The 26,598-nt window shown below is 39.1% G+C and overlaps 1 protein-coding gene across 1 annotated transcript; it reads left to right on the top strand.

Annotated features, from left to right (window-relative positions):
• Positions 1-18,937: 18,937 nt before the first annotated feature.
• LOC104233564 (lysine-specific demethylase JMJ13-like) lies at positions 18,938-26,089 on the top strand. The gene is made up of 11 exons (XM_009786974.2): positions 18,938-19,410; positions 21,061-21,442; positions 21,747-21,903; positions 21,982-22,201; positions 22,632-22,685; positions 22,776-22,855; positions 22,929-23,206; positions 23,409-23,804; positions 23,900-24,243; positions 24,358-24,618; positions 25,211-26,089. The coding sequence occupies exons 1-11, from the start codon at positions 19,408-19,410 to the stop codon at positions 25,571-25,573; spliced, it is 2,538 nt and encodes an 845-aa protein (XP_009785276.1). The 5' UTR covers positions 18,938-19,407; the 3' UTR covers positions 25,574-26,089.
• Positions 26,090-26,598: the final 509 nt, after the last annotated feature.

Below are 26,598 nucleotides of genomic sequence, written 5' to 3'. Positions count from 1 at the left end.
ACCTAGATCATGGACAACCAGCAATAAAATATGACGGCATGAACATACATAGCAGGGGATGACCAGACAATCAAGAAACTACATATAAGGTATGAGCTACCACGCTACTATGAAAGACTATACAACAAAAACTAGCCGACAAGGCATACCAAACTATACAGGAGCCGACACCTATCTATGAGCCTCTAAAAGAACATAAGTGTTGCAACATAGCCGGAACAGGGCCCCGACATACCCATAATGTCTATAACAAAAATTGCATACCAAGACCAAGGCAAGTCCGGAGAAGGGATCTCGCCAATCACCGCTGAACTGGACAGTCTACTGTGGTGGGGGAGCTGCACCTGCCTGTCTATCAGGACCTGCAGCACGACATGCAGCGTCCACAAATAAAAGGACGTCAGTACGAATAAAGTACTGAGTATGTAAGGCAAGGAACCATAAATACGATCAGTAATGTAAGCAAGGATAGAGAATATACAACCTGTAACATCTTAGTACCTCTGAGGGCTACTTACATGAAATGCATGATACATATGTATAAATACATAAACCTTTAAAGCATTCACCTCTGTGGGCATCATCATCATCATATCGTACCCGGCCATAATAGGCTCGGTAGAATCGTACCCGGCCACGTGGAGCTCGGTAAAACCCAACTGATCAGTGGTTGCACAATAGGTGCCGTACCCGGCCAACTATAGCGTGGCTCGGTAGAGTAAAATAGATACATATATATAATGCATGCTCGACTCATGGAATCACATTCTAAACCTTTCGGAGTGACGTAAGGTCGGTATCCTCTGTACGCGTTATTAGGACTAACTCTTCACTATGAACCTTATAAGAATCAGGAAGTACCAACAACATTGATAACATAAGACTAAGAGAAGCAACATTAACATCAATCGTTCCATAAGAGGGAAAACAATGTAAGTACTGCTAGCTTCTAAGAGTAGAGTATCTTTGGAAGCTCGTTCATTACATTATGTACAATTGAAGTCGTGCAAATGAAGAAAAGGGATAGTCTCACATACCTTGTATATACTGCCCCAATCTCAAGCTATGCAATTGTCAAAACTCCTTAGTCTACAATAAGAGAAACGATACTATCGTTATCATTTAAGCGTCATAACTATTATGTATCGACCACAACCTATTTTACGATGAAACGGACAGCACCTCCCCTATATATATGACCTCACACCATTCAAAACAGTCACCAAACAGCCCAAACAACATCAATAATAAACATATTGAGCCTCCCAAAATAGTTCACACACAGCCTAATCACTCCATACATACGACGACCACCGTAGTCGTGTCAAACAACCTGGAAATATTACGAATAACTATCAGCCCATAAACCTACATATATATGGTGTTTCTCCACACCCTTCCTCCTCCAAAACTCCACAAGATAGTAGTAAAATACGCAGCCCAACAACAACGCAAAACAGTCCACAAAACAATAACATTACTACCAAGCCTTTCGATATATATCTCACAAGTTCTAGCTTCAATGGCTTAGCCGCAACTTGGATAATCTTAAATACATATAGAGTAAGAGGTTCCTTACCTTTATACAGAAAGAACAACTCCAATTTGACCTTAAATTTCCATGAAATATCCCTCCAATGCTGCCACAACAACAAAAAAGCGAAACTAGCGATCAATTAGTGTTTTTCGGCACTAGAATCACTTTAGAAGGCTTGAAATCACCTAGGATTGATATTAAGAACATGAGGGAGTATTTACAGAACATAAACCCTTTAAAACAACCTCCCACACGAGCTGGAACGACACAAAAATGAGCAACAACAAGAAGAACAAGAGACTTACTAGCGCCACGGAATTCCCGACACTTGATTTGTGTTGTTTGCCCTTTTTTGGGTCTTGAATCTTGAGAGAACCTTGAGAGGATGTTCCTAGGGTTCTAAGGTCTGAAAATAGTGAAAATAAATGACTTAAAACGGGTTGGAGTCATCCTATATAGGTCCAAATATCTTAAACCGACTTAGTGGGCCCCATAGAGAGGTGCTTGGCGCAGTCTCGCAAAAACGCGAATATCTCTCTACTCCGAGATCGTATCGATGAACGGTTTAATGCGTTGGAAACTAGACTCATAGATCATTAATTTGGTTGGTATATCACCCCGTAATTCCTTGTAAATTATGAGAAAAGATTAGAAACATTTGACCTAATGTTTAAGTAAAATTATGAACCTAAGTTGCGACAACCTTTGTCGACTTTTGTTTCATAACTCGTTTGACTTCAAAACTTATGATACGGATATTATATGATTAAAATACCTTAATAAATGACCTCTTGAGTGTATTAAGCACCGCTAGATTACCTGAAAATACGAGTTACAACATCCTTGATTCGTTTAACTTCTAATACTGGTTAATCACCCTTATACACTCTTGTATCACTTAAGACCAATAGGATTGACTTCTTATCATCTCAAAGATAATTCCTTCTTGGATTTATGTTAACTAATATATGGCATGAACTAACACATGTGGATATGGGTTGTAACACCCTCCCCCCCTTAGGAACATTCGTCCTCGAATGTAAGGGTTCATGGGGAGTTTAAATCATCGTGGATTCCAATGGAAATTTCCGATCAATTTTCCCCTATAAAATGGTCACTAGCAAAACTTGCAAGCAATTAAGCCCAACATATGGCTTCACAAGGCTACACAAAGCATTATGCATATTTTTGTATTCACCTCCATTGTCTGTGCGAATACACTTGATCCTCTTGCCTGTTTGATTCTCCACCATCGTCTTCCATTTGACAAAAATTCCCAACACTTCATCTTTGTTCTTCATTGTATACATCCACACTCTTCGGGAAAAATCATCAACAAAGGTTACAAAATAGTGTTTCCCACCCAATGAAGGTGTTTTGGAAGGACCCCAAACATCAGAGTGTACATAATCCAAAATGCCTTTAGTATTATGGATCGCTGTACCAAATTTAACCCTTGTCTGTTTCCCTTTGACACAATGCTCACAAAACTCCAAGTTGCAAGCCTTTACTCCTTTTAACAATCCTTGATCTGATAGAGTTTTCAAGGATTTTCCTCCAGCATGTCCCAAGCGCATGTGCCATAGCTTGGTTGCTTCTGCCTCTTTGTCGTCACTGGATGTCACTGTCGCTGTCCCAATAACTGTACTGCCACGATAGCGGTACATATTATTATTCTTCCGATTAGCCTTCATTACCACTAGTGCACCGGAGCATACTCTCATCACTCCATTTTCTGCAATGATTTTGAACCCTTTTGATTCTAGGGCTCCCACAGAGATGAGATTCTTCTTCAAATCCGGTACATATCGAACATCTGTTAATGTTCTGATCATTCCATCATGGTTCCTTAATTGTATTGAACCAATTCCATATGAGGTAAGAGGTCTGTTATCCGCTGTGTGGATGACTCCATATTCTCCTTCTTGAAATTCCACGAACCAGTCCCTATTGGGACACATATGATAGCTACAAGCCGAGTCCATCAACCATATGTCTGATGATGTTGATGACTCTGTTGTAACTAATGAGAAGTCTGAATCATCACAATCAGCTACATTTGAATCCATAATGGCCTTTCCATTGTTATGTTTGGCCTTATTCTTCAACTTCGGACAGTCTTTCTTCCAGTGCCCTTTTTCTCGACAAAAGGCACATTCATCTTTGCTGGGTCTGGATCTTGACTTGGATCTTCCCTTCTTTGTCCTCGTTTGATTTTGAGGACGACCCCTCACAAATAGTGCTTCTCCTTCTCCGCCCTTCTGTTTTTCTCGCTTTCTTTGTTCATAGCTGTACAAAGCCGAACAAACTTCTCTAAGAGAAACTTCGTCATTTCCATGGAGTAGAGTAGTTTCAAGGTGCTCGTACTCATCAGGAAGTGACGCCAACAACATCAAGGCCAAGTCACCATCATCATAAGTTGTATCCATATTTTGCAAATCTGTGACCAACTTATTGAAACTGGTGATATGTTCATTCATCGTGGTACCAGGAACATAGGTGAAGTGAAACAGTCTCTTCTTCATGTACAATTTATTTTGACTGTTTTTCTTCAAAAATTTATCCTCCAGTGCTTTCCATAATTTACTTGCAGAAGTTTCCTTTGTGTATGGATATTTCTGCTCTCTAGCAAGGTAGGATCGAATGGTACCGCAAGCAACACGGTTGAGAATCTTCCAATCTTCTTCTCCAATAACATCTGGTTTCTTTTCTTCAATGGCCAGATCTAGCCCTTGTTGAAAAAGGACATCTAGAACCTCGCCTTGCCACATCCCAAAATGTCCGGACCCGTCAAATATTTCTACCGCAAATTTCGCATTTGACACAATTCTTGTCATAAGCGAAGATGCCAATGATGACGTATTGTTGACACTTGATGTAGATTCTTCTCGTTTATTGTCTCCCATTTTTGACACAAATATTATTTAATAGCTGACGACACAAATCAAGATTATTTCCTTTCTGGTGTAGAAGATCAGACTAAGCTGCAATCACAGAGCATACTCAGACAGAACCTTGACTCAGTTACCAAGATAAATCTTTTCTGAGGTGGAAGATCAGACTATGCTGCAACCATAGAGCATACTTAGACAGTACCTTGGCTCTGATACCAATTGTTGCGGAAGCCAAATGTATATAGTGTGAATAAGTCACAACTACTATACCAAAAATTATGACAGCCACCAAATAATAACTAAGACAATAAAGCAACAATAAAGGGAACACCAGAATTTACGAGGTTCGGCTAATTTTGCCTACTCCTCGGACACAACAAATATTTTATTCCACTCCAAAAATACAAGTGAAATAATACTAAAGAGAGAAGATACAAATGACTACACACTGTGCATCAAATGCATGAAGGCTGCTAGGACATTGGTCAGCCCAAATGACATAACAAGGAACTCGTAATGACCATACCGAGTCCTGAAAGCAGTCTTCAGGATATTTAGCTCCCGAATTTTCAACGGATGGTAACCTGAACGCAAGTCAATCTTAGAAAACACCCGTGCACCCTGTAGCTGGTCAAACAAATCATCAATACGGGGCAAGGGATAACGGTTCTTCATTGTAACTTTGTTCAACTAGCAATAATCAATGCACATACGCATAGAACCATCCTTTTTCTTCACAAACAAGACAGGAGCACCCCAAGGTGATACACTGTGCCGAATAAAACCCTTATCAAGCAATTCCTATAACTGATCCTTCAACTCAGGAGAGGCCACATGATACGGAGGAATAAAAATGGGTCGAGTGCCCGGCAACAGGTCAATGCCAAAATCAATATCTCTATCGGGCGGTATGCCCGAGAGATCAGGTGGAAACACATCAGAAAATCCTGTACTACTGGGACTGAATCAACTATAGGGTTATCAATACTGACATCTCTCACATAAGCTAGATACGCGTCACACCCTTATCAACCATACACTGAGCCTTAAGGAATGAAATAACTCTACTGGAAGTATGATCTAAGTTACCCCTCCACTCTACTCGCGGTACACCTGGCATAGCCAGCTTCATAATTTTGGCGTGACAATCAAGAATAGCATAATGGGGCGACAACCAGTACATGCCTAAGATAACATCAAAATCTACAATGCTGAAGAATAATAAATCGACTCTGGTCTCAAAACCACTAAGAGCAACCACACACGACCGATAAATGTGGTCCACAACAAGAGAATTTCTTACATGAGTAGAAACATAAATAGGGGAACTCAAAGAATCCCGAGATACACCCAAATACGGGGCAAAATAAGAAGACACATAAGAATAGGTGGAGCCTGGATCGAATAAAACTGTTGCATCTCTAAGACAAACCAGGACAATACCAATGATGACAAAATCGGAGACGACAGCCTCTGTACGGGCAGGAAAGGCATAATATCTAACCTGGCCTCCCCCTATAGGGCGACCTCTACCTCCCCAACCTCCACCTCTAGCTGGCTGAGCAGGTGGGGTAGCAACTGGAGCTGTAACCATCGCCTGAGAACTCTGCGGGGCACGCTGTGGCTGAGAAGTTTGTGGAGGTGCACCCCTCCTAAGTCTAGGGCAATCCCTCACCATATGGCATGTGTCACCACACTCAAAACAAGCTCTGGGAGGATGTGGTAGCTGTGACTGGCTCGGGCCAAGTCTACTGGACTGACCACTAAAATCACCCCACGCAGGAGGCGCACTAGATACTAGAGGTGCATAATAAGGCTCATGGGGCCTAGGAGGAGCTGGAATACCACTGGCTGCTGGAAGAGCTGAGTGAATGGGGCGACTCATATTACCCCTACCAGGATGACCTGTAGCTGGGGCACGAGCACCAGAATAATGGCCCGACTCTCGAGATCTCTTGGCCTCCCTCTTCTCTTTGTCCCGAGCATACATACCCTCTATCCTCCTAGCAATGCTCACCACTTGCTGATAAGAAATATCCATCTCCAGCTCACGAGCCATGCTAGACCTGATGTTGGGAACAAGCCCCTCAATAAACTGGCAAACCCTCTCGTTAACAGTAGAAACCAAAGCTGGTGCATGTCTAGCCAAGCTAGTATAACGGACAGCATACTCCGAGACATTCATAGTACCCTAGCTCAAATGTTCAAACTCTGCGCGCCATGCGTTCCTGAGGCTCTAAGAAACATACTCTCTCAAGAACATATCTGAAAACCGAGTCCAAGTCAGGGAAGTTGCCTCATCCAGACTATCTAACTCATAAGTACGCCACCACTCATAGGCGGCTCCACCAAGCTGGAAAGTAGTGAAGGAAACCCCACTCGATCATGATATACCCATGGTATGGAGGATACGGTAGCACTCATCTAGAAATCCCAGAGCATCATCTGATGCTAGACCACTGAATACAGGAGGCTTATACTTCTTGAACCTCTCAAGCCTCTACTGCTCATCCTCAGAAGCCGTTGCCCCGTCCTCACTACATGTTGTACATGAATAATCTCTAGGACCTGATCAACATGCACTCGCTGCTCAAGAGTGCAGGCAGCGGGAGTCTGTGCTCCTCTCCCGACCTGAGATGTAGTTGCAGCAAAGGGAAGCAACCCTGCCTAAGCCAGAGTGGTGTACATGCTCATGAACTGTTCAAGAGTCTCCCGGAGAGCTACAGTAGTAGTAGCAGTAGGCGTATCAGGTGCTTGGGCTCTGGCTGGAACTGCTGATGGCACCTCGGTGGCATCTCGCGCGGGTTCTCTAGATACACCATGTGCGCTTCCCCGACCCCGACCTCTGACGGCTCCAGTAGGGGGCGCGGGTGCCTGATCATCTCTGGTAGCATGTGTCCTCGTCATCTGTGAGAGAATAGAAGATAGAAGTTTAGAATTGTGATATCAAAATCTCGCATGACAAGGAAATCAAATGAAGTGGAATTATCCTAACAGTTACATAGCCTCTCATAAATAAGTACAGACGTCTCCGTACCGATCCCCGAGACTCTAATAAACCGGCTTGTGATTCATGACTCCTATGAACCTAGAACTCTGATACCAACTTGTCACGACCCCATTTTGCCCTCCGTGAACTATCATGACGGCACCTAGTCTCTACGACTAGGTAAGCCTAACAATTGTGGAAAAAGGGAAAACAATAGATAAAATAAATAAAAACTGCGGAATAAACATAATAAAGGTTTTAAGATGCCACTCGGCATATACAATATAACTCTCAAACTGAACAACTGCCCAAAACCCGGAATCTCATGAAAATCACAAGTTGTTGAATAACTACAAGTGTCTAACTCTAGAATGTTTAAACAAAAGTAAATACATAAGGGATACTATAAGAGAGAATGGAAAGGGACTCCTCGGTCTGCAGATGTGGAAATATACCTCGAAGTCTCTGGAGAATCGCCTCGCCTCAAGGGTAGTAGGGCTGAGTTGAAGTACCTGGATCTGCACAAGAAAAACATGCGCAGAAAGGGCATGAGTATACCATATCGGTACTCAGTAAGTGCCAAGCCTAACCTCGATCGAGTAGTGACGAGGAAGGTCAGGGCCCTACTGACTATAGCTGAAAATGAGGTAAAACAGTATAGAATACGACAATATAATTAAATGCTAACAGTATGAAGTAACACATGATAATAAGAATAACAACAACTATAACAAATAGAAAATAATCATAGAAAGAATACAGCTCAACACAGCGATAACAACCGGGGATCTCCCAAGATACCGTCCTGTAGTCCCCAAATGCAAATATCCAGTGGATCTCCCATGTGTCGTCCCGTAGTCCAACTCATAGTGCGCGGGGAGCTGCCGGAATCCCGATCTGTAGTCCTAAATGTAAATACCCAGTACTGGGGGAAATCTACCGGGTGCAGTCCCGTAGTTCCAATATATATATGCAATGGGATCTACCGGAATACAAATCCGTAGTCCCAAAGTAAATAGGCAGGGTGATCTTCCGGGATACCGACCCGTAGTCCCAAAGTAAACACACAACAGCAACATGAAGAATACTCAATTCAATTCAAATTTCATACCAAGGTAAAATAGGTATTTCTAACATAGCATGCTGCACATAATCCAAATAAGGCAGTTTGAGCAAGTAAAGCAATTAAGTCAATTAGACATGCTTCCCTAAGCTAGCATGCAAGGCATTTCAAATATCAACAATACCAAATCCTAAGGGAAATTCCCCCACACAAGGTTAGCCAAGCCACTTACCTCGAACCAGCTCAATCAACTTGAAACCACGTTCTTGCCATGAGTATTCGACTCTGAATGGCCCCAATCTATTTAAAGTAATTTCATAATGTAAATATAACTTCAAGTAACTAATTCAACTAATTAATTCTAAGTTAATACGCGAAATTAGGAAAACAATGATCAAAACGCCCCCCGGGCCCACGTCTCGGAATCGGGTAAAATTTACAAATTCGGAATCCTTACACTCTCACGAGTTCAGTCATACCAAAAGTACCAAAATCGGACCTCAAATGGCCTCTCAAATCACCACTCAACGCTCTCCAATTAACCAAGCCCTAACCCCCAATTTACCACTGATATTTCTTCAAATTTCATGCTTACAATGATAAAAATCACCATAATAACGAGCTTAAGGACCAAAGGCCTTACCTCAATGAATCCCTCTGAAAATCTCCCTTGAAAATGCCCTCCAAAGCTTCACCCCGAATGAAATATTGAGAGAAATGGTCCAAAATTGCGAAGGGTGGAATTTATAGTTTCTGCCCCAGCAAAACCGCACCTGTAGTTAAATAGTCGCACATGCGGACTTCACTTAAAATACCAGGGCCGCACTTGCGCAAGAAATCCAGCATATGCACAATCGCAAGTGCGGCCAAGACCTCGCTTGCCCCTCGCTTGGCCGCATCTGCGGCTTCCTAGCCGCTCTTGCGTGCCCGCACATGTGGTCCCCTAGCTGCAGGTGCGGTTATGACAACAACAGAACTCCTTCAGCTGCCAAACTCAACTCAAAATCACCCGTTAACCACCGGAAATCACCTTGGGGCCCCCGGGACCTCAACAAAAGGCACGAGTAAGTAATATACCACTTTCCAAACTTGTACCAATCCTCAAAACACCTAAAATAACATCGAAACATCGAATTAACCATGGATTCAAACCTAAAAACTCTAAAGACTTCTGAATTCCGCTTTCGATCAAAAAGTCTATCAAACCTCGTCTGAATGACCTGAAACTTTGCACACACATCCCAAATGACACAACGGACCTACTACGACTTCCGGAACTCCATTCCGATCCCGATATCAAAATCTCACTAGCGAACCGGAAACTTCAAAAATTCAACTTTCGGCATTTCAAGCCTAATTAAGCTACGGGCCTCCAAAATACGATCCGAACATGCCCCTAAGCCTGAAATTACCCAACCGAGCTAACGGAATCAACGGAATTCCATTCTGAGGCCGTCTTCATACTGCTCCGACTACGGTCCAAATTCTAAGGCTTAAGCTCTCTTTTAGGGACTAAGTGTACCAAAACACTCCGAAACTCAAACCCAAACATTCCGACAAATCAAAATAGCAGAAACAAACATGTGGAAAGTAGTTAATAGGGGATCAGGGCGTTAATTTTTAAAACGACCGGCCGGATCGTTACAATAAACCTCCATTGATTTACCTATTTGTTCTTTGAACATTCAATTTACTAGGTGTTGATATGTAGCACTGACATTTTTTTAGCCCAAACGACATTACATTATAGCAATATGTACCGTACTTAGTAATAAACAAAGTCTTTTCCTGATCCTCCGGGCTGATTTGTATTTGGTTGTACCCCGAGTAGGCGTCGAGAAATCTGAAGATCTCGTGGTCGGCCGTGAGATTGATCATGCGATTGATATTCGCCAAAGGAAAGGAGTCCTTAGGGCATTCTTTGTTTAAGTCTTTGTAGTCTAGGCACATTCTAAGTTTATTCCCCTTCTTGGGGACTACAACTACTTTTACTAACCATTCGGGATTTTTTACTTCCTGGATGGATCCTATTTTGAGAAGTTTGGTTACCTCATCCTTGATGAACGCATGCTTTACCTCGGACTGTGACCTTCTATTTTGCTATACTGGTCTGAACTTTGGGTCCAAACTCAATCGATGAGTGGTAATCTCCGGCGGGATCCCTGTCATGTCAGGGTAGGACCAAGCAAAATAATACATATTTTTAATAAGGAATTTAATGGGTTTTTCCCTAAGCTCTAGAGTTAACCCATGCCCAGGTATACCTTTCGATCGTGCAGATGCTCGATCAATATGACTTGTTCAAGCTCTTCGATCGTTGATTTCGTGGCATCGGGATCATCGGGATTACGAAGGTTCGAGGTATCACATAATCATCATCCTCGAGAGTTTCCTGCTGTTCCAATCTGGTCAAGGCCGACGACTGTGGTTGCTATTTGACTTCCTTCTTTTCCTTTGATTCTGGTCCCTTTATTGATGTTAGTGCCGATAGTGGTATCACCTCATCAATTGCAAACGTCTCTTTGGCTGTTGGTTGTTCGCCGTACACTATTTTGATTCCTTCCGGTGTTGGGAATTTCAAGACTTGATAAAGTGTTGAAGGTACCGCCCTCATATTATGGATCCAAGATCTCCCGACCAGCGTGTTGTATCTCATATCACCTTCGATTATATGGAACTTTGTTTCCTGGATAGTTCCGACCACGTTTACTAGCAACATGATTTCCCCATTGGTGGTTTCACTTGCCATGTTAAAAATTGAGCACCCGAGCTGCAGGCACGATTTGATCCAGGAGGCCAAGTTGCTCTACGACCCTTAATCAAAATGTTTGCTGAGCTACCTAGATCAACTAACACACGTTTAACTTGAATTTTATTCATAACGATAGATATTACCAGTGCGTCGTTGTGAGGCTGTTCGATCCCTTCTATATCCTCATCGTTGAAAAACAAGGTGTCCTCTGGTAAATAGTCTCGGGTACGCTTCTCCCTTGTGATTGTCACTTTTGTGCGTTTGAATATCGGTCCTTGAGGAATATCGACCCCACCAACAATCATATGAATCACGTGCTGCAGTTCTTCCTATTCGTTTTTCCTGTTTGCATCCATGTCTTTGAAGTGATTTTTAGCTCGGTCACTCAAGAACTCTCGAAGGTGGTCCTTCTTGAATAAACAAGCTACCTCCTCCTTTAACTGTCTGCATTCTTCGGTTCTGTGACCATGGGTTCCACGGTACTTGCACATTTGATTTGGATTCCTTTGATTTGGATCCGTCTGTAGGGGTCTGGGCCACCTATTATCCTTGATTCGTCCAATGGCTGACACAATACCCGAAGCATTGATGCTGAAGTTGTATTCCGATAATCGTGGAGCTTCTTTAGGCTCGACATGTTTATCAAAGCCACTCTTACTCATGATCCCGTGGGGATTTTGACCTCGATCACTTCGAACGGGATTACGTCCTGGTCCGTTATTTCTATGATCTGCGCTATATGGTTGGTATCATTCCCTGTTTGATCAAGGCTCTCTGTCGATGTCTCTTTGAATCCTGCCTTCAGATCTATTTGGGTAAACGGAACCATAAAGGGCTCCCAACTGATATACTCGACTCTAATCTTTGACTGGTATCAGTTATGCACATCGGCCCAGGTTACCGCTGGATATTCAATCAAATTCTACTTTAGTTGACGTGATGCTATCGAACTTTGCTCATTCAAACCTTGGGTGAAAGCTTAGACAACCCAATCATCGGTAAACGGGGGTAGGTCCATGCATTCCATCTGAAACTAAGATACAAATTTCCTTAGCATTTCATTGTCCTTTTGTCTCACTTTGAAGAGGTCCGACTTTCTAGTCGCGACCTTTATCGCTCTGGCGTGTGCCTTTATGAACGAATCAGCAAGCATGACAAAGGAATCGATGGAATTGAGCGGCAAATTGTGGTACCATATCATTGCCCCCTTCAAAAAAGTTTCTCCAAACTTTTTCAACAGAACAGATTCAATTTCATCATCTTCTAAGTCATTTCCTTTTATTGTGCATATATAAGAAGTGACATGCTCATTAGGATCGGTGGTCCCACTGTACTTGGGAATTTCTGGCGTGCAGAACTTCTTTGGAATGGGCTTCGGAGCCGCACTTGGTGGGAAGGGCTTATGTACGAACTTCTTTAAATCCAAACCTTTTAGAATCGGGGGTGCCCCCGGTATTTGATCAACCCGTGAATTGTATGTTTCTACCTTTTTATCATTAACTTCGATTTTCTTTTCTCTCGATTTAACCCATTTAGTGAGTTCCTCGACCATCTTCATGATGGCGGGGTCAGTTCCCGATCTATTATCGTTCAATTTCTCCTGTACAGGTTCGACCCTATGAATAACTTCCTCTGATATATCAAGTTCGATTCTGCTAGGTGCTCGATTCTGATTTTAGAGTTGCGCTATCGCCGCCTACTGAGTTTGTAACATGTCAAATATCATTCGAAGGCCAATCCCGCCTTCTTCACCACTCTGTGCGTTCTAATCGGCTGCCCGGACGTCTCTGCGGATACTATTTTCAGGGTCGGTGCCTAAATCTCCACAAATGGCGACATGAGAACTGACATCAACTGGATCTACAACCTGTGGTGCATCGGGATTGATTGGAGGTACTCCGTTTCCCGGGGCGACTATGTGCTCGTTTTTGCCATGAAAACCAAGGCCAATATCTATGTGAGTGGGCACTGCTTGAGAATTTGACATGTTGATTCCTGAAATCAAAAACACCTACGAGAACAAACGTAAAAGCAATGTGTTGTGAGGGTTAATACTAAGCAATCACTATTATCCTTAGCCCCATGGTGGGCGCCAAACTGTTTACCTTAAAAATTGGATAACAATTAAACTTATAATGTGGTTTTAAGGATATGTGATTTCACATAATACCAATTGATAAACGTAAAGATAAATGATGGAAATTGATAGTAATATAAAGCAAACCAGCGTTTGGACAGAGCCCTCGAGCTTGAGTACCCTCGAGCTGGTTATGCAATGACAATTAAAATACAGCAAGCTGATAAACAAGAGAATGCGAATTAAAGAGAGAATATTGTATTGCTTTGATATGAGTGAATGTAAGATGGTTACAAAATGATTAGAGCCCTCTTTATATAGCAGAGGAGTCCTAGTTATGGTACAATTCTAATTACGGAAGTAAATCCCATGATTAGCCTAAATAATCGCCCTTGATTTGATCAGTTTCGTGATCTCCGCTCGTGATTTTTGACCAGTTACGGATGTTTCGCTTTTCCGTTACTGCGCTTCGCTCGAAGTCTGTCATATTTGGCCTTGATCGCTGCTGACCTCGATCTCGACAAGCACCTCGATCCTCGAATTAGCTACCTTATCTTCGTGCTCTGGTCTGATCCATTACGAGGCTGATCCTCGACCCAGTTTCGTGGTCTCGATCAAATAGGAAAATCGGATAACCCTATACAGGCACCTCGATCCTCGAATTAGCTACCTTATCTTCGTGCTCTGGCATAATCCATTACGAGGCTGACCCTCGACCCAATTTCGTGGTCTCGATCAAATAGCAAAATCGGGTAAGTCAGGTTTTAATCGTATACAATGTTCAATCATTTATCCAAGAATATTTATGATCAATTTTTATATGGTAGGATTATGATGCGATCGATATGGAGTTAAAGATAACCACTAATTGTGAAAGTTATTTTTGTCACTAACATATATTGGACGTTTTGTGTATATGTTTCATTCACGGAATGAAATGAGATAAAAAATATTGGAACGTGCGGATGATCAAATCGTTACTTCATTTATCTCAATATAAACGACTTTTTTAATCTTAAAATATACATTATGTCAGCAATACATATTCATTTAAAGAGATTAATATGTCATTAACCTTAAATTATTACAGTATAACATTCCCTATTTTACCTCAACATGTATTCACTTTTTTCAATACAAACATGTATGTGAATATAATATGTTTGGCACTATATATAACCTCTTAACCTTAAAATCGAGTATAAATTCTGAGTCTTTATCTAAATATTTTTTAAATTTGTAATAAGTTTATGTTACCTTTTTTTAAAGTTTCACCCGGCGTTAACAGGTACAAAGAGTAAAGTATTTCCTTAAGGAGGAGCGGATCATCCATCCATCCAATTCATGCATCATACAAATTATTCGGTGCAACAAGATTCAAGTTGTCATTAATTAAACAAATGAAAATTGTGTCATTAACTTTTTGGTAGAGTTTCTGAATTTGCTCGTGCATCTTGGATGAAATAATTTAATTCTAAAACAAAACCTGGACACTAAAAATTTAGAAAGATATATTTTAAACAGTAACGTTTTCATGATCAACAGAGTGAAGAGCAATTAAAAGATCATAATTAGGTCAATATTTCCTTGCGTTTAAACTCGTTTTAGTACATTAGAGATTTTACACAAATAATTGACCAAGAGTTTCTACATACATCGATTTGTTCTAAAAATATTGGCAACACAAGTAACACTCAATAAAATTAAAAAGGGCTAATAAAGCATCTGTTGTTATTTTCCAAGTCATACAACAAAATCAATAATTTAGTCGAGCATTATAGCAGTAATTTCATGTGATTAAATAGTAGTAACTGAAGAGTCTTGGGAAAGGCAAGCTCAACTCAGCTCAGCTCAGCTACCCCAGCTGAAAGTAAACTGAGCCACATAGCCGTAAACAAGAACAGTAAAAACTGTTGACCGTCCATTAATTGAGTCCAAAAGAAGACGAGCCGCCAACGAAAGCGAAGACCATTTCTCCAATTTGTTTCTCTATCCTTCAAAACTTCGTTTTCGCTGACTGTCGAATTCTAATCATTAGTTTCTTCCAGCCTCCGCGTAATCAAAAGATAAAAAGATTCCCCCATAGCTATCTACACGGCTACACCCCTCCCCCACCGGGTGCATCCGTGCATGCTCTCCTCCAATAAATATATACTCCGTTTTGATTATTTATGTGTCATCATTTAACTAAACATTACGCTAAGAATGTAAAATTATTTTTGAATTCTCATTTGGTGTCCTATACATTTTGAATCTTGGGTAATTCGAATTGCATCGTATAATATAAATTATAAGGGGAGTGTTTCGATCAATATTTTTTTTTTAATTTGCATGATTCAAATATGAAATCTCTAATCAACGGAGGATAGAGTTTTAAATAATATACTAAAAATATCATATGAATCTAGTAATTTAACATATCACGTTAAGCGAGTGCCATAAATGTAAACCGAGAATGTTAGAATTAAAACATACTTCCTCCGGTCTAAAATAAGTGATTTTTTAGCTGTTTTCACCCATATTATTAAGAAATCTACTTTTTAACATTAATTAGCAATAAAATTGACCATATTAACCTTTACTATCTCTTCACATAAATACTATAAAACATACTACAACACTATTTACTCCAAGGACAATGTAAGAAAAAAATAATTAATTTATTTTTGAAATCTGAAAAAATTACTTATTTTGGATCGGAAGTAAGTACTAAATTCAGTTCTTGAGATAGAAAATGTTCATCTCCTTGACGGAGTTGATCACAAGGGAACGAGAAACCAGCAGGAAGAGCCAGGTAATATCCTTCTGGCAATTCTTGAGAAAGCAAAGCAAATTGCATGACACCTCAGCATCGTGCCACGTGTTTCCCCCCTCTCGTCATTGGTCCACGTTTCACATGAACCACTCCACGTTTCGCTTGCTAATGAGAAACCTACGCCCATATTAGACAACTCCTATTTGCCGTTTCTGAATATTCTAATCAAATGACTTATTCACCCCTCACCCAACGCTTCTAACAAGGATTGAACAGGGACAAAGATATCTTTTGAGTTGGACCATGTATATAACTAACAGAAACTTAGTTTAAACTGACCTGCGAATATGGGTCTTTGATTTCACGGCCAAACACAGATGAATTTCTACCCTCTATACAGTATAATTGGAATGCTTTATTATAGTCCACAAACTTCTTTCATATACCGTAGCACTGAGGATTATTTTTTCTCCCACTTCTTCCTTCTTTCCCTCCTTTGACCGCAAGTGAAAGCGAAACTCTTCAGTAACACCGTCAATCTTAATTCTATAATTGCCCTTTTCCTTTTCAAGTTCCAAAATCACCCTTGAAAAAAGAAGATGTCAGAAAACATATAGTACTCATAATTATTTCTCCCTCTCCGCAATAATCAATTTACTTTGGACACACCCATCAAAAAAATTTTAAATTCTATACGAAAATAATTAGTGTGATTAAACTACCCTTCACTAAATATTGCACCATTATTATAATAGCACTTACTTCTCTTCTCAGTGTAAGGAGTAAATGACTTTTTAAGAATACGTATATAAGGGTAATTTTAGAAAAATAAAATGAATTTTTTTTGATTATATAATTAGACATTTATTTTGGACCAAAATAAAAAAATAAATTGATCACTTATTATGGACCGAAGAGAGTATATTATTTTTATTTTTTACCCGCTATTTTTTACGCGTATTTGATTAATTTAAATTTGTGAAGCATAAGACCTATAAAAGAAAAAGTGCTCCATAATATTTTTTTATTACCGGTGTTCAAAGTTAAAATTCTAATTAAGAGTGAATAGATTTTGTCCCTCCAATCATAACCCTTGATGGTAAAATCTTAGGGCGATTGTATCATTCAACTTTTATTAGATTTAGTATCACTTATTCAGTTTATTTAGTTTTTGTCCTCTTTTTTTAATATAAAAAACGGCAAAAAATACTCCCAACTATGAGAAATTGAGCAAATTTACCTTTATTTTGAATTTGGTTTCAAATATGCTCTTATCATTAATGGGTTCAAATTTACTCTCAACTATGAGAAACGGAATAAATTTTCTCCTTTTGACTTTAGTCCCAAATATGCCTTATTATGAGTGGATTGTCTCATATTTGCCCCTCAAAACTAACAAAATTAATTTATTTTATCAACCCTTTTATTTTAGTATTAAAATTTTAGTTGACTACTATTTCTAAAACAAAAAAGAAGAAGAACATAAAGAAAAGAAAAAGGACATGTAATTTTTTTTTAAAAAAAATACACATTAAAAGCAGAGATTCATAAAATTATTTATCTTACTCGGATAGCTTATAGTAATTCTTATCTCTTTCAGTTTATGTTTGTTGACCATCAATACTTTTTTATCTATGCAATTACAATTATATACATAAATTTAGCTCAAAGAAATAAACTTAATATTTTATGAAGTTTTTTTTTCTGCCATGGCAACAAAAGCAAATTCTCTGTTTACTTTCAAATATTTTTCACTAATTTAAGAATTTCAGTTTATATTCGGGTTTTTGAAGATTGTTTATTTTTCCATGAAAAAATATTTAATTTTCTAAAATTGTTGTTATGATTAATTATTGTTACATTTAGGAGAGTACTTTAAAAAAAAAAGGAGAAATACATGAAAATGATGACCAATTAGATGTACGTATGTCAATTCTTTTAACCATCTTGGATCTGTATAATTTTCTAGTTACTATTCTTACAAGAAAAAAATTGGAGTTAAGATTATTATCTTATAATATGTTACTCTATTTTGATAATAAAATATGTTTTAATGCGTAAAAATAAGAAGTTAAAAGTCCATTAATTTTGAAGGGCAAATATGAGGCAGCTCATTAATGATAAGGGTATATTTGAGATTACAGTCAACCAGAGGATAAATTTATTCTATTTCCCTAGTTGAGGAATAAATCTGAACCAATCCACTAAAGATAAGGTCATGTCTGAGACTAAATTCAAAATAAGGGCAAATTTGCTATATTTCTCATAGTCGAGAGGCATTTTTGGGTCTTTTTCCCGAATATAATCCTAGGAAGCAAATGTAATATTTTTTTAATTATAATTTTAATTGAATAACTTTTTAACTATATCATTTAGACATGTTACAACCCAAACAAAGAAGTCCCACGTGATATTCGAAGAGATTAAAATCAAAACGAAGTAATTTTTTTTGTCAACAAATCGAAGTAATTAAGTTCAATGTCGTATACCTATAAGTTTAGAAAAGAATCGAGATAAAGCTCAAACCATCCTAAGAAAAGTTTTGAAAAAAAAATACACATCCCTAGTCATTGTGTATATCGCAATAGGGGTATTATTGGGAAAGCACGTGTCCGTGACTGCTCAAAACGGGCGTTTGAAGGACGGTTGGCGTTTGGTTGAACCAACCTAACAACTACCACTTTCCTTCACACTTCTTAGCTTTTACCAAATAAACGAGTAATTAAAAAAAGGCAGCCTTATTATTCATTTAATATTATTATTATTATTAGTTTCCATCTTTAGATAAAATAATAATCTCAAAAGAAAAAATAAAAAGCAATCGAATTTCCATCATTTGCCCTATATATAAAACTATAAATTTTCCTCTCCTTTCTCTTTTTCGGTTTTCTAAAAGCCAATACTTCTGGATTTCCCCATCTACTGTTCCCCTCTCTCGCCCCTTCTCTCTCTTCCCTTGTTCTCTCTTTCTACCTACCGGAAAACCTCTTCCACCGCCCGGGAAACCGCTTTTCCGTTTGCCGGTGAACAGAGTCGCCGGAGAATTCACACGCACTCACTCTACATGTTTCGTTCGCTTTGATTAATGCTTCTCGTTTTTTGCGTGTAACTCAGTCACTCGGTTGGTGGAATTGCTCTGATCTCTGAGTTTGACTCGTTCCATGCAGTGCTAAGGGAATGTGGCGAGTCTAAGTCTGTTTTTCTGGTTCCTTGTGCCCTAGATCCTGATCTAGGGCTTGACTGACGCTTGTGTTGTTGTTTGTTAGTAGTTTTTTTGGTTTTGTTTTTGTCTGTGAAGAGTGGAAAGACGACGAAGAATAGAGAAAAGCGTCGTAATGAGATGGTATGTTATTATCAGTTGGATGTATTGTGTATTTCTTTGTAAAGTTTTGAGTTGTGAATGTTATTCTTTTTGTTCCTTTGGAAGTTTGGATCTCTCAAGTATTCTTAGGATTGTAGTGAAAATTGAAGGGTTTTTTCCTCTCTTTTTTTGCATTATCTTTTCTCAGCGATTTCATATGCTTAATCTGAACTAATTGCACATATTGAAATGAACATTTGTTCCTGTTATTTTCTTAGAGAAAATCGAATGAACATAATTCTTAATGGAAATTTTGAGCTGATTTTTTTCCAGTATTCATAGTTGAATTTTGATACTATCACCGATTTTCTCCCTATTTCTGATGAAAAACTCTCAAAATCCATCTCTGTACTGTAGTAATTGTTTCCTTATTGTTTCAGATCTTACAAGTTACATTTTGGGCGGTTTATTAGCGGTATCTGTTTATGGATTGGCTCAATTTTTTCAAATACATAGTCTGGTTTTGGTAGTTATTCTTTCTTCGTCTTTTATCCCCTTTTGTCGGGCAGAAAAAAAATGTTGAAGAAAATTATAATTTCTGATTATTTACGCTCTTGGAACTTATGATTTGGTTCCAATTTTGTTAGAGTCGTCAAATTTTGAGATGCATCAAATTTTGATAAAATTTCTGCTTTCTGTGTTCACACCTTTTGTTTATATTTTTTTTTGGGGTGGGGAAGTTGTGTTCACACCTTTAAAAACTTTTTCATAATTTGTGCAGATAGCTAGCGTGAGTAACTTTTTTTTTTACTGTGTCTTTGGTTAATAACTAGTGTTCTCGTGTTATTAATATATACTCCTTCAGAAGGCAAGGGAATGGTTAGCTACATGCAGTTGAGTGGATTTGGACTGAAAAAATCCCCGTCCCTGGCTTTAGGTTGAGGGCTTGTGAGAGCTGGCTTTTCTGAATGAACATGCTTGGATTTATTAATAATTCAGTACCATATATTTCACTCATGGTCATACTCTTTCCTCGTTTTATTGTGGGTTCCCTGTTGTCTCATGACATTTACTACTGTATAAGTCAGATCAAAGCATCAAATGATTGATTGTATGTTCTGCAACAACAACTACAAAATCAACAAACCGAGTAAAATTCCACAAGTGGGGTCCGGGGAGGTTAGTGTGTTCGCAGACCTAAACCCCCTACCTTGTGAAGGTAGAGAGGCTGTTTCCGATAGACCCTCGTCTGTTTTCGATTGTCTGATCTGATTTCTTGATAAATTGTCTTGGTTGTTTTGGTTTGGCCTTGTTATGAGACTGTTTTTCTTACTCTTGATTGTAAGAGAATTTGTATTCCTAGTTGAGCTGTGCGAGATTTGTACACACTTTCTTACCCCTACCTTGTGAAGGTAGAGAGGCTGTTTCCGATAGACCCCCTGCTCTGATTGTATGTTCTGATTTCGAGATAAATGTCTGGTTGTTTTGGTTTAGCCTTGTTTTGGTTTAGCCTTGTTATGAGACTGTTTTTCTTACAATTGTAAGAGAATTTGTATTCTTAGATGAGCTGTGTGAGATTTTTTCACTTTCTTAATTCTATAATGGAATCGAAACATGCAACAATTGTTTAGGGTTTGTGATACTGTTCGGTTTACTTGTTCAATCTTAATGAGCTTATTTTCACTATGGCAGGTGGAAGGGAGAGTCTGCATGTCGAGGGAGGCTAAATTGGAATTTTTGAAGCAAAAAAGGCTTCAAAGAATGAAGACAGAATCTATGAATGATCTCAATTGTGTCAGCAACATGCTGAGTAGAAGCGGAGGAGATGCCTTAAGATCTTCTGCTTCATGTGGTGTTAGAATCCATGTTAATAGTGATTCATATCCAGGATCTGGGTCTTCTTCTTATAATGGAAAAGATGTTTTCTCAAAGCACAAGGTTGCAAAGTTTGACACCTCCAATCTGGACTGGATTGATAAAGTTCCAGAATGTCCAGTGTACTATCCAAATAAAGAGGAGTTTGAGGATCCTTTAGTTTATCTCCAGAAGTTAGCTCCTGAAGCTTCTAAATATGGTAAGGCTTCATCAGTTTTCTTTGTCTGTCAAACAAATTAAGTGATTTTGCTATGACTCTCTGCTTCAGGTTAATTCAATTGCTGTTATGCATTCTGCCTCTCTCTAGAATCTTTGGCCTTTTATTTTGGAGTTGCTCTAAAAAAAATGAAAATTCTATCCCAGCTCTTCCTGCAATTTAACGGCTGTGTAAATTATATATACGATATTGATTATTCAGGCTGTGTTCTTGTTTCTAAAGGCATTTTATCCTGTGGTAGCTTCATTGATTGATAAGGGCTGATACTATGTTTGAAATGTAATAGGTATATGCAAGATTGTTTCCCCCATAACAGCTTCTGTTCCTGCTGGAGTTGTTCTGAATAAAGAGAAGGCTGGTTTTAAATTTACTACTAGGGTACAGCCACTTCGCCTAGCCGAATGGGACACAGATGACAGGGTCACCTTTTTTATGAGTGGGAGGTTAGTTTTAATTTGTAGTTGGTAATTGCTACTATGAATTAGTTGCTTGCCTCGCTTTTGACTAGTCCGGTCTTTCAGAAACTATACATTTCGAGATTTCGAGAAAATGGCAAACAAGGTATTTGCTCGTCGATATTATAGTGCTGGATGTCTTCCTCCGACATACCTAGAAAAAGAATTTTGGCATGAGATAGCTTGTGGAAAGACTGAGAGCGTGGAATATGCCTGTGATGTTGATGGTAGTGCATTTTCCTCTTCTCCCAATGATCAACTTGGAAAAAGCAAATGGAATATGAAGGTGTGAATTCTATTAAAAAGTAATTTCTTTACTGTGCTGTCTCCCCCTTTTTTCCGTTCTGGATATAATGTCAAATTGTTGTATGAAAGAGTCAACTTGTATTGTTGTTAGGATGCATATTGATTCTTGCCATTTTTATGTCTGAAACTTCTTATGATGCTAATGCGGTTACTGTTTTATAGACAGGGAGATATTTCCTCGAAGTCCTCTTTAGGTTGCTTCTCCATTCTTATGGTCTTCCTTCTTTTCCTTCCCTTCTTGTCCCAAGACAAATAATGAATCACCTACTTCATTTCCTGCATAGTTATCCTAGACCACAACTCTCCCCGTCAACATTTAGCTGTAGTCTTAAGGTGGTCTATGTTGGCCATATTGTTTTGAAATAACCACTTATGAAATTCTAATTATGTGCTTTTATTTGTGTTTCCAGGGGCTTTCTCGGTTGCCTAAATCAGTACTGCGACTCCTTGAGAAATCGATCCCGGTACAGTAATTATCTTATCCCATCTTCTACTGAAAATATGATGAATCAGAAAATGTGTAGCAGTTTATTGACACAATTGTTATTCTCCAGGGAGTTACTGAACCTATGTTGTATATTGGAATGCTATTCAGTATGTTTGCTTGGCATGTGGAAGACCACTACTTATATAGGTATGTGTTTTTTATTTGAACCATGTTAGTCCTTGCTATTTCCGGGGCTGAACATTTTTTAATCTGTTTGTAGTATCAATTATCAGCATTGTGGGGCCGCAAAAACTTGGTATGGCATTCCAGGTCATGCAGCACTTGACTTCGAGAAGGTTGTCCGAGAGCATGTTTACACCAATGATATCTTATCAGCTGATGGAGAGGATGGAGCTTTTGATGTGCTTTTGGGGAAGACAACATTGTTTCCTCCTAACATTCTGTCAGAGCATGGTGTTCCTGTCTATAAAGCAGTTCAAAAACCGGGGGAGTTCGTAGTAACTTTTCCTAGAGCGTATCATGCAGGATTTAGTCATGGTAAGAGCCTGCCTTTGTTTACCCTGAAAACAAATGGTCTGCTTTGTTTTGAGTTTAGTGCAATGAAGCATGGGTGCGGAACTGCTTATTCACACATCCCAGACAGATGTTATCTCATCCTCCACTGATTTACGCTTGATTGTTGTTCTGTTTCTCTGAGGATGTAAAAGTTTGGACTCTCAAATCTTTTCTTTATATGTAGGTTTCAATTGTGGTGAGGCCGTTAACTTTGCAACGGGCGATTGGTTTTCTATGGGTTCAATTGCCAGCATTCGCTATGCACTCCTGAACAGGGTGCCTCTACTTCCTCACGAGGAACTTCTCTGCAAAGAAGCGATGCTTCTATGTACGAGATTTGAACTGGAAGATCCTGACTATTCCTCTGCAGACTTGATGACTCATCATAGCATCAAAGTTTCTTTTCTGAATTTGATGCGTTTTCAGCACTGTGCTCGTTGGTGCCTCGCGAGGTTAATAGCATTTTCAGGCATATCCTTATTCGCACATGGTACCATTCTTTGCAGCATATGCAAGCGTGACTGTTATGTCGCTTATCTTAATTGCAGCTGCTATGCACACGCAGTGTGCCTTCGCCATGGTATTTTTAAACTGAATGTTTTCTCTTCTTTTAATTGTCTATTATATTGGCAATGCTCGTTGTAACTGATGATTGGTCGCATGATTGTTCATCAGATCCCAGGTCACTTAATTTTCCTTGCGGCAGCAGTAGAACGCTTTGCCTAAGGGAAGATATATTGGACATGGAAACTGCAGCTAGACAGTTTGAGCAGGATAAGGTAGTTTTGCATGAAGTTCAACAGCGATATAGAAAAACTGATGACTTTTCTCTCCTTTTAAACATGTTTCCGCGAGCTGAGGAAGATGGCTATGTTCCATATTGTGAAATCAATTTTGAATGGTCGGAGGACTCGGTTGAACAGACAGTTCATGAGTCAGCACCTAATGCTTCTGCCTCACTTTTGTCTGATCTCGACTCTCCGATGGAGCCGAAAGATAACCTTTTCGCTGGTGTGAATGTAAGTGGTCTTTGGTCTGTAATTCTATATATGCCTACTTTCTTTGAGTTCTGCCTTGCAGAAAAAGAACTGCTTTATGTCTCAAGCTAATCCAGCCCCCAACTGTAAGTACAGGGAAATGCAATCTGTAACTTAGATACTGCATCAATGAAGTTCCATGGTGATGTTTCTAGTTGTCGGAGTGAAAGATCGGAGAGTTCATCAAGTGATAACAATTTTAAAGTCCATCCGAAAGTAGCTCATGAGACAGACTGTAAAACTGTTGTAGATCAAGACAGTGATGAGTCTGATACAGAAATTTTCAGGGTGAAGAGACGTCCCAGAGCAGAACATAGAAACGGATATGATTCAGTCTCTATCAACATTGAGCACCAGGTATAGCTTAATAGAGACATTAACACGTTTAAGTTTTATTAATCAGTTTGCAAAGAGGGTGAAAGGTATGTGATTAAATACTTTATTCTCTTTTCTTTGTTCCGTATCTCCACAATTGATACTTTTCTAAATGTCAGTGCAAGAACAAAGTTCTGTGAACTGATACTTGTAATTATTAGTACAAGAGCAAAGTTCTAATTATTGCTTCTGTCCTTGCATATTTGTGCCCATTGCTTGTCATCAGGACTTTCTGTTTTGTTTTCTTATCCAGTTCCAGTGGGTTATGGATTTAGTTTTAATTTCGCTACAAGGATTCATCATATTCAATTTTGTATCTATTAGATGGCTTATTGGTAGATTACAAATATGTGTTTCAGTAAGCGAGATTCATTAGGAAGTGAAACTAATTGGTTTTTGGAAGATAGTTATTGACCACCTAATATTAACTTAGTATGCTTTCAAATATGAATTTTATTTCATTGACAAAATATAGTGTACATTCATGTCAATTTCCTTCAGCTTTGAAGTTCTTGTTTTGGGAGCGACCAATTATCAAAAATCTAAATAAGTACTTTCGGCATGTACTTTGCAGAGTTTCAAAAGATTAAAGAAACGTCAATCAGAAGGACGGCTTGGGCCATTGTCTTTTCCAGAGTGTTCTACGGCTAATGATGCAACTCACAGTTCCATTGCTAATTCAAGTCAATCCAAAGAAGCACCGGACTTTCATCCCAGAGACAAGTCCGTCAGAGGTGGTCCAGTTCCGGTATCCATTAAGTTGAAGAAGGTGGCTGTGAATGAACAAGCACTGAGCAAGCAGGACGAGTACAAGAGAGATCACAAGATCCAGTTTGAATTGGGGCAAAATATGAGGGAATCACCCAGAATACAGAGTGGATCGAAGCGTCTGAAAGTCAGAGGTCCTTCAGTTTTAGGGTTTGGAGGCAGTATGTAGTGAATAGATAGCTAACTTACAAGTAAAAGAGCATCTTGGCTTGCTTGCCTCTGGAGTGGCTTATAGAACCTGACTTTGCTAACACTTATTCTCTAACGGAGAGCTAACAACACGATAAAAAAGCTAAGCATTTTGGAGGCAGCAGCAGTGCAACTTTTAACCCAATCTTTAGTTTAAAGAGGTATATTCTTTGTGCAGGCCTCTAAAGTGGGGCAAGTAGCACACTGGTGATTCTTATGGCTCTCGAGCCGGGGTGTTTTTCTGTCTTTGGCTGGAGAACCTCTCTCCTTCCATTCCACTTCCAGATTGTAGATTTCGGGTTATTAGTGAATTCTCTCATGTACATTTTATTTTTGACAAATTGATCAATTCTTACGAGGTGCAAATGGGTATTTCCACAAGCCCTCTGATTTAATGTGAAGTCTGTTGCCTTCCTAGTTAGGGTTCATTATTCTTTCTGTAGCTGCGGGTCATTTTGGCTCGAGACTACATGAATAAATACATAGAATTTTTTCCCTTGCTGTCTTTTTTCCTTTCTCATAATGTTCTACATTTTAGTAATTTCATAATCTCCTTTGATGATAAAGATTTTTTTATTTCATATTTACCAATCAAGTGCTATCTGTAACAGTTGCATATTTTAGGTCTTCGCCTGGTTGATGTTTTATATATTTGGACTCCCGACTTTCTTTATCCTTTTTTTTTGTTCATATTGTATATATTGTGGAGTTGGAAAGACGTAATAGCGGCTGATCTTTTGGAATGGGCTGTCTTCTTGAGGGCTTCCCGATTACTGAAACAGGAAACTATGGGACTTCACTTGCTTGTCCCAAATAAGTGGTATTACCGTAAAAAGGATGTGAAAATGGCGTGTAGTAGCCACTAAATAAGGGTGTATTTAATTTTTATCCACTATTTAAAATGCTTATAAAAAATAGCCACTACTAAGGGGGAAAAGACACAATTACCCTTTCTCTATTTCTTGTATAATCCCAAAATCGACGAAAACCCTTATTTCATTCGTT

The sequence above is a fragment of the Nicotiana sylvestris genome, chromosome 8 (assembly GCF_000393655.2).
Source record: "Nicotiana sylvestris chromosome 8, ASM39365v2, whole genome shotgun sequence".
Lineage (NCBI taxonomy): Eukaryota > Viridiplantae > Streptophyta > Magnoliopsida > Solanales > Solanaceae > Nicotiana > Nicotiana sylvestris.
The sequence above is the reverse complement of the archived record's forward strand: the minus strand, read 5'-3'. Positions and strand labels throughout refer to the sequence as shown.